Raw genomic sequence first — 8,963 nt, 5'->3', positions numbered from 1 at the left:
TTACAGAACTATTGTGATATTGTTTGTAATATTTGCTGTCCTCTTGGGCAGATTAACCTTAAAAAAACATTTTTAATGCCAACAAGATTTTCTTAACTGGATAAATAAAGGATATATAAAAGTCACTGCCAAAAACTGATTGCAGCTTCTGCCTTGTTACAATAATGTTGTTTGTGGCTCAAGATGACTTGATATCAGTCATGGCGGATACATTTGACATATGTTTCACATATTATAGACCAACAAGTTTTATATCTGTTTTGGCAAATACCAAAAATCAGTTTTTGGCAGACGATCGTTTTTTGGTACAAACACCGGAAATTAGGCTTTATTTTGAAATTATGTCACACGTTTTATTACAATAATTTGTATGAGTTTGAAAAAACTAAAACTAAAAACTGGATTGATTGTGCTTTACGAAGTTAAAAACGGTTATTTTCATTTTCTCAGTGTCCATACATCCTTGTAAGGTCTATCTGTGTTCTGGTGAACTTAGCGCACACAATAGCGGAAGTCGGGAGGAGTGAATCCTCTCGCTCTCACGTATCGACCTGCGCGTTTCTGGCAGCTCAGGGAAGCTAGCACGTTTCTTTCAGAGTCGGAGTGACGCTCGAGTTCCCCTTCTGCCAGCTTTCTCTCTTCGTATTCTTCCTAACTCCATCCAAGAACGACCACGCACAGCGACGGCGAGATTTGCTCCCACAGTGGTTTCTTCTTATTATGGCTGTTAGCAGCACCAAGACAGTGTACGAGATTTTCCAAAGCATGGAGTACGGGCCAGCAGCAACTTCTAGCACTGCTACTGCACAGGTACAGGTAACGTTCAGATTCATATTCGGAGACTGCTTTGAAACTAAACTTACTCACAGCACGCTGTGCTGCGGAGTTAGCGGATACCTATATATAAGTTATTGGACTCGTGAAGTTGCTTAACCGTTAGCCCAGTGTACCTCACAAGACAAACATGTGACAGAACTAGACACATAATTACATTATAATGTGTCGAGGGATTACTGTTCATGTAGGTTGTTTTTTTATGTCCGTATCCCACCGTAGTCCGTGAAAAACATTGTAGGGGTTTCCTCTTTTTACCTGAACTTGAAAAGAGTTTAACAGGAGCTTCTGCCAAATACCAAATGTAGAAGATGGGATCTCTCAATAAAGGTTTACCCCTCGTTCATGGTGCCAGGCCTGCTAAAACTAAGTAAAATCAGCTGGCTACTCCCATCTTCTGTGTACAGTCTATGATTGCTAATCTGCAAACAGCTGTGTAAAAACAGCTGTGTAAAGGTTTTTGTGGCTGTCAGGACATTGAAGGTTTACAAAGAGTGCTAAATTACTGGAGAAGCACTCAAACCACTAGCATGCTGTCATTTGACAGCCCACATCATGTAGCGCATGAGAGACCATAGTACCAGCACCACGGCTCAGTTAATACACACTGCTAAAAATTGCCGTTGGTGCTTTGCAGAGAGTTGAGCTCTGTACTTTGGTCTTCAGTCTGTAAATAGCTGACACTCTTCACTTTGCCTACCCGCCTTTATCAGTCACTGCCATGTATATTGGTCTCTTCAACCAGTAAAAAGGTTTTTTTGGTTTTGGGTGCTGCTCATCTGCAGGCCATAATTTCACGAGTGTGCTAATGACGATGTTAACATGTTGTGGATTTAAAATGTTGAGAGCACGATAGACTGTAGTTTTCTTTTCTTATTTTCAAAATAATGCACATCTCTTATATGCAAATGCTTAGATTTGCAAAAACATTAGAAGGGCCTCCTTTACCTGTAAGACTCCAGATAACAGCTTGTCTGAGATGTTCGGCATCCTCATCCTCTGTACTCATACAGGCACGGTTTGATAAAAGGGAAGCAAGACTTTTTTATTTTAATTCAAGGATTTTCATAAATCTGCAGTAACCTTTTAACAAAACTGAATCTGTGTGGGAGTGTTGGTCTCTCTGTTCTGGAGCTGATCCTTCCCCTGTTCCCTCTCTTCTTCATCAGGCCTGGCTGGAGCATCGTTCCCGTTCTCTGGGTCTCTTCATTGACGGTAAATTTGTCTGTTCAGCAGACGGGCGGAGCTGCTCCCTGGCTGATTCTAAAGGTGAGAGCAGCCCAAGCACACAGTTACACAGAAGTTAAAACCTCTTCATTACAAGTCAGTGTTTCAGACTTTTTACAAACATCCTAATGATAATGATGGTCTCAGTGTTTTGCCTGCCTGCTCTCCAGGAAGTATTGTATGCAGCACAGCATGCGCTGAAGAAGCTGATATTTCCCAGTGTGCCTCCTCTGCTGTTAACGGTTTCAAGTCCTGGAGCAGCCTGAGCTGCAACCAAAGGGCCAAAGTGCTCCTCAGGTCCAACAAACACACCTTCACACACCTCGCTGCTTTGTTTTTGAGCCACCAGTTTAACATAAAGATGAATTTCTGTCCTCTAACAGGTTGGTGAGTGTCCTCGGGCAGCACGGCCAGTGTCTCTCAGAGTTGTGTGAGCTCTGTGAGGCCTCCTGCACCACTGCCGCCCTGGTCAGGCTGCTGCAGTTCTACAGCAGCTGGGCGCAGCTCAGAGAGACACTCCTCACTGACTGGACACCTCTGGGTAAGTGAATTCAGCTATCTTTACAAAATGCTCTCAGTCTTTTTATTGTGGTGTTTCGTAATTTTTCTTATTTTTTATCTTCCAGGTGTGGTGGCAGTGGTGACCTCGAAAGACTGTCCTCTCTATTCTCTTCTGCTCAAAGTCCTGCCAGCACTGGCTATGGGTAAAACACACACTGATGTTTGTAGCTGAACCCTAATCTGACTCTAACATCAAATCTGAACATTTCAAAATCGTCTTAATACCTGAGTTTAAAAGTGAAATACTGAAATGTCTCAGTTTAAACATTTGGGATGAAATACTATTTTATAAGAGCTTCATTTGGTTCTTATTTACTTTTCCTGCAGTGTCCCAACTTTTTCAGAATTGGTTTTTGTGGTCCGCTGTTAGATCTTAATTACTATCAAATGTATCCAGATCTTTGATATGGGAAAAACATCAACCACCACCAAAGAGCCCTGCAGCCTGTGGTTATATTCATCGATTCATGCTTTAGTTGATTAATAAATTATATGGTTTATTAAATACCAGAAAATTCATCCAAAGGCCAAAGATGTGTAGCTTAAGATTAGTCATGAGAGAGAAGCCAGTTATCTCTTTTTGTAATTTGTTATCATCTTAATCGTTTAGGTTTTCTATCTTTATTTGTGGTGTCAGAGGAGCTGTGAGGTATAAATGAATGCTTCTTCCTTCTAGGCAACTCTGTGGTGGTTGTCCCCGGTCAGAGCACGGCCCCCCCAGTACTACTACTGGCTCAGCTTTTTACAGGAGCAGGACTTCCTGCTGGGGCTCTTAATGTGCTAACAGGAAGTGACATAACACTGGGTGTCAAAGTGGCCCAGAACCACAGCATCAGTTACGTCAACTACTGCGGCAACAAGGAGGTGTGTTTGTGTGCCATGTTTGCATGTCTTTGTGGGGACCAGAAATGGGAATGTTACTATACTGGGACCAACAGCCCTTATGGCAGGGGTACGGAGCTGCAGGTGTCCTGCAGGTTTCAGATGTGTCCTTGAGCCAACACAGCTGATTTAAATGGATAAATGACCTCCTCAACATGTCCTGAAGTTCTCCAGAGGCCTGATAATGAACTCATCATGTGATTCAGGTGTGCTGACCCAGGGTGAGATCTAAACCCTGCAGGACACCGGCCCTCGAGGCCTGGAGTTGGACACCCCTGCCTTATGGGGACAAAATGCCTGCCCCTTCGAGTTTGAGGGCATTTTTGAGACTCTTAATGTGGTTTTGGTGTCAGGGTTACTGTTAGGCTTAGGCGAGGTTTGGATTAGGCATTGCTTTTTGATGATTAGGGTTAGGGAAAGCATTGTCAATTAGACGTCCCCACTAAGATATGAAAACACGACTGTGTGTGTTTTTGTGAGAGTGAGTGAAATGGAGTCCAAATGGTTGAGCTGTGTGTAAGAAAATGTTTCCCTGCTCTTCGAGGACGGAGTGATGCTGTGTAAGGCCACAGCAGGGATGGGAGTTCCTGTGGCGGTGTCACCGTGCGTAGGCTCCACCTGTCCCTTCATCATCTTTGAGTCGGCAGACATTAACAGTGCCGTGGATGAGGTGATGGAGGCCGCCTTCAGGAAGAAGAAAGAGGTACGCTCATAGAGCGACGAGGTAACTCCTATTCCAGCGACGCATCCCTGAGCCTGTTTGACGGGACTCCCCTCTGCCTGCAGGTCTTCTGGGTGTTGTGTGTGCAGGAGAGTGTGGTGGACAGTGTTGTTGCCCATCTCCGGTTGCGAATGGCCAAGATGAAATGTGTGACCCTGCCCAGTGAGGCAGACAGGGAACGGGTGGATGCTGCTGTGCAGGAGGCTCAGCAGCTGGGAGCCACGGTTAGTAAGAAGACTTTGAGACATCAGGGTTTAAAAATGTTAATGCCAGGAAAAGTTTCAACGAACTTGAAGGTTCCCTTAGACTCGTCTGCTGATGGTGTGCACCACTTTGTCTTCATTTCCTCTGAGTTTACTGCCCATAACTAGCAGTTTTAAATGATCTCTCCTCAGTTGGTTCAGTCCTGTGCTGATCCCACGTCAGGTGCCCAGTATCCTTCCACTGTGCTCTGTGGGGTGGCCCCCTCCTCACCATGTGTGCTCAACCCCTGTCCCGGACCACTGCTGCCCCTCATGACCTTCAGAAGCAACACAGAAGCCGTGACTCTTGGTAAGAAGCTTCATGTGAAAACGTCTCCTATAAGACACCAACGTGAATAAGGTTTGAGGGTTTTTTAAAGGGTTGCATTTGCATCGTAATCAGAGACCTGGGCCTGTGTCGAACAAGGCGCCGGAGTAACATTTTCTGCCCTGTGCAGGGAACCACAGTCCTCACGGTCAGGCAGCATCCATCTGGACCGAAGACCTCACCCTCGCTCTGGAGACAGCTCAGAGGTGCATCTGCATTCTCTGCTCTCTGTCCTTCTGTTCTGCTGTCTGTTTCCTCTTTCTCCTTCTCTTCGTTTCTTTGTTGACTTTTCTTTTTACTTTCATATACAGTCGTTTCGTCACAACCACCTGTGCTCGGTGTAAAGCGAATACATTGACTTTCATGGTCGGCTTCACATCTCGTGACTGTCCATTTAGTACTAACATTCATATTTATTTCCTTTAAAATGAATATTTCTTCTTCGTGTCCTCCCAGGTTGTCAGTTGGCTCTGTGTGGGTGAATTCCCACTCCATCTGTGACCCCTGTCTGCCCGTCTCCGGTCACAAAGACAGCGGGACCTGCACCGATGGAGGACAGGAGGTTTGTTGTTTTGACAGGCCGACAGAGCCTGGATCAGTAACACTGCTTGCACATGCTGCTGTAGTTCAATGTTTGAATTCAACGTCCCCTGGGTGTCGTCTCACCGTCCTTAGTTTAGTGTTTTCTGTTAGGCTCATATAGCCCCGCAGCACTAATAACCTCGGTCTTTAGATATGAGGTTCTTATTGGTCTCCAGCTCCTGCAGTGCAAAACATCCCTACTAAACACGCCCACATAAATCACTCGATAGTTATATCCCCTCTTTATCCTGTCAGGGTCTGTACCAGTTTCTACGCCCCTCCTCTTCCTCCCCCCCTCTTCCTCGCTCCTCTCCCGTCTCCATGGACTACACGCAGTTCGGAACAGAAACGTCCCCACCTATCATTCCTGCTGAGTCGGACCCTGCCAGGTATGTTTGTGAAGCATTATAGCTGGTAAATGTTGCAGGAAAAATGTGTTGCACAGCACTAATCGCATCATTACATTTTCTTTCGTTTTTCTAGAGCCCCTCAGTCCCACCTGCAGTTTGTTGCTGGTAAAGCATGTAAGTCAGTGTCTGGCTGCAGTGTGGCTGTGCAGCCACCAGGTGGTAGTGGTGGTCTGTTGGCCTACTGCCCAGACGGGGGCCGGAAGGACGTTCGCAATGCTGTGGAGGCTGCTGTCAAAGTCCAGCCAGGGTGAGAGCGCAAACTACGTGTACGTGTTCACAAACACGTACAGGTCATTCAAAAAAACCACAAACACAACTGAGGTTTGTGTACTCGCACAACAGATGCTGTTGAGAGTTTATGAAACTGCACAGATTTTCCAAGATGTAGTCACTATATTAGTGGAAAAGCCATCAAGTAATGACGTAGGTACAAATCATCCCTGTAGTATTTCTGGATGGTTTCACAGGTTCTTTCAAGTCTTTTCTTAAAGTGGAGACGGGGTTCAGCTCCCAGACCCACACCTGCACCTGCTTCCACAGAAGGGCTGAAAGCTGATTGTGCATTGAGACACTGCCGGTCTGAGAGCAGAGTGCTTTGTTGGTATACTACGGTAATATGAGGATTTTAAGATGTGATTATTTAAGACCTTGAAGGATTTAAAATGAAGTTCTGCGTCTACGACAGAGCCACTAAAGAAATGTTAATATTTTTAACTTGGAGTCAGACGAGGCTGTTCGACGAGTAGAGTCACAAAGCAGAAATCTGGAGAGTGAACTGAGCAGCGTAGATCCACTTTAATGTTGTTTGTTACATTTTACTCCATATACACAACATGTAGATGAGTCCTCTGAGCCTTCCATGTAGAACATTGTGTTCTTAATCTGCTCTTATCAGCTGGTTACTGTAGGGCCGGGCTGTGTGCGTTTGCCATCAGTCAATGTACAACTTGACTGTGGGAACAGATAAGAAGACAAAGTGCAGAGTCATGAACTCGACACAAACTGCTTACAGAGTTCACTGAAATCTCACAAACACAAGCTGTGAAGCAGGACGTGTGGCCATTACTCATCGGCAGTCTTTAACAGTTGATAGATTTTATCCACGTAATGAAGCTTAACCTGACGGACACATAAATCCCAACAAATGGCATCAGGCTTTTGTTTTATTTATATTATTATTGTTGTATTTCTTTGACTGCCTTTGTCTCTTACAGCTGGATGAAAAAGAGCCCGTCTGCACGTGCCCAGTCACTCTACTCTCTGGCCAAGGGCCTTGAGGCGAAGAGGCGGGACATAGCTGCAGCAATCAACACACAGACCGGCCTGTCAATGGCCGAGGCTGAGAAGGAGGTGGAGCTCAGCATTACCAGGCTCAGCGTTTGGGCCGCTTACTGTGACAAAGTCCAGGGAGGAGCGCTGGTGAGACCTTTCATGTTACTCAAAGCTGCTAAAGATGCTGAAACATGATAGAAAAGTATCAGCTGAGGCCGTCTGATCGCTCGTTGTTTCCCTCTCCTTCAGCCCATGCCAAACTCTGGCTCCGCTCTCTCCATCCCTGAAGCCCTGGGAGTCATGGGGGTCGTCCTACCTGACTACAATCCCCTCCTCTCCATGGTAACCGTGCTTGGGGCAACTATTGCCACAGGCAATGCTGTTATTATGGTCCCCAGTCAAAAGTATCCACTGCCTGTCTTGGCATTCATTAAGGTAAGTGTATAAATGTGCTGCGTGGCAAGTGGCAGGGAACCTTTAGAAAGAAGTTGCATGTTTCAGTCGGAACACAAAGTCAAACACGGTGGAACAAAAGTAACACGAACTGAAGCAATACGTCTTTGTTATTCAGAGGCAGCTGACCTGAATATCGTCTTAACTTGGGGGTCAAACTAGTGATTGTACAAGTGAATAGAAAAGTCTACACAAAAAGAAAAGTCTGCCCAGGTTTGTATGAATGTCAGTACACTGTGTGGGTCAGAAGCAGAGCTGCTGTCATTCTAGAGGAAAGGCTCGCCACCCTGCAGCCATTTTAAACATGCGCGGGCACCTGTGTGAGCATGTCGATTTACTTTAAATTCAGTCGTCAGCATGACATAATCATGCACGCGCAGAAACGCCAGTCAGACGTGATAAGAAGCGCCGTTAAGCAAAAATAGTAATAAAGGCTTTTGTCCATTTTGTGTCCACCGCCACGTTTGCTGGCGTTTCTCGTTTACTGCAGCAGTTTGCTCACATTGCTCAGGACGCTGCACTCTGTTTACACTCGAGGTGCACGTCCTGGGCAGGGAGTCAAAGAGACCAATTACACGAAGAGTCTCTCAGTATGTCATTCTGCGCTGTGATTACAGCCGTTCACCAGCTCTGTGAACAGTCCTCGTAGCCATTGATCACCGGTCACGACAACGAGCATACTAACAACCATGAAGCTGAGCTTGTGGCTCAGCTAACGTGTGACTCTAAAGTGGCTGTTGGTGTGATGGTAAATAGTGATCTGTCTAAGTGTTAGCCTCTTAATAATAATTTGAGGACAGGCTGTGCAGGCATAAGGGATGTGAGCCGAGGATAAAGGAGTCTTCATGCGTTGAACACATGAAATGAATTGAACTGAAATAAATCATCACCGGATGAGTGTTACATGTCTGCACGTAGCTGTTTGAGGGTAATCCCTAAATCTGCACAGCTCTGTGCGGCTGACCTTGTCAGGTCACGTCTAACATGCGTGCACGTGTTTTGCTTTACGTGTTGCAAAGAAGCTCTGAAGATGTTTTTAATCAGGTCAAACCTTGGAAAGAACAGCTGTTTACTCAAATGGAAATAATGTGCAAAGGTTTTAGAAAAGTCTGCTTATAGTGTCATGATTGTTTTAGTTATGTGCAGTTCCAGATCCTTTCAGTGTTGCATCTATTCTGAGTTCCCTCAGAACATGTTTGGTTGGCCTGCTATTGTAAGACATGGTGCCTAAATGTTTTTGTACAGCCTAAGCAAAAAAAAAGAAAGAAAAAGACGTAGGTGAGTGGACTGTTGGTTAGATAATGCTTCCTAATGGAGAGTTTGAAAGTCTTAAATTGTACCTTAATGTTGCGGGCCTGTTTCTAGCCTAGTCAGTTTTTCTAAGTTGGTCAGCATTAAAAGTGCTTGGTCAGCACAGCTTAAGCTGCAGTCGATCACGAGGCTGTCAGTGT

At 45.4% G+C, this 8,963-nt stretch overlaps 1 protein-coding gene across 1 annotated transcript; it reads left to right on the top strand.

The window, feature by feature from the left end:
• The first annotated feature begins 371 nt into the window (after nt 1-371).
• aldh16a1 (aldehyde dehydrogenase 16 family, member A1) lies at nt 372-8,957 on the top strand. Its single transcript, XM_085453131.1, has 15 exons — nt 372-810; nt 2,004-2,103; nt 2,232-2,358; nt 2,445-2,602; nt 2,688-2,765; nt 3,299-3,486; nt 4,049-4,207; nt 4,291-4,449; nt 4,621-4,777; nt 4,926-5,001; nt 5,252-5,357; nt 5,633-5,766; nt 5,861-6,034; nt 7,002-7,206; nt 7,309-8,957. Exons 1-15 carry the CDS (start codon nt 721-723, stop codon nt 7,504-7,506), a joined length of 2,109 nt encoding a protein of 702 aa, XP_085309257.1. The 5' UTR covers nt 372-720; the 3' UTR covers nt 7,507-8,957.
• The last annotated feature ends 6 nt before the right edge of the window (nt 8,958-8,963 follow it).

This window comes from Copadichromis virginalis, linkage group LG4 (assembly GCF_057382275.1).
Source record: "Copadichromis virginalis isolate Kocher_CV1m ecotype Utaka linkage group LG4, C_Virginalis_male_GT1.1, whole genome shotgun sequence".
NCBI classification, from domain to species: Eukaryota; Metazoa; Chordata; class Actinopteri; order Cichliformes; family Cichlidae; genus Copadichromis; species Copadichromis virginalis.
Note: the sequence above shows the minus strand (reverse complement) of the source record. Positions and strands in the feature narration are given on the sequence as shown.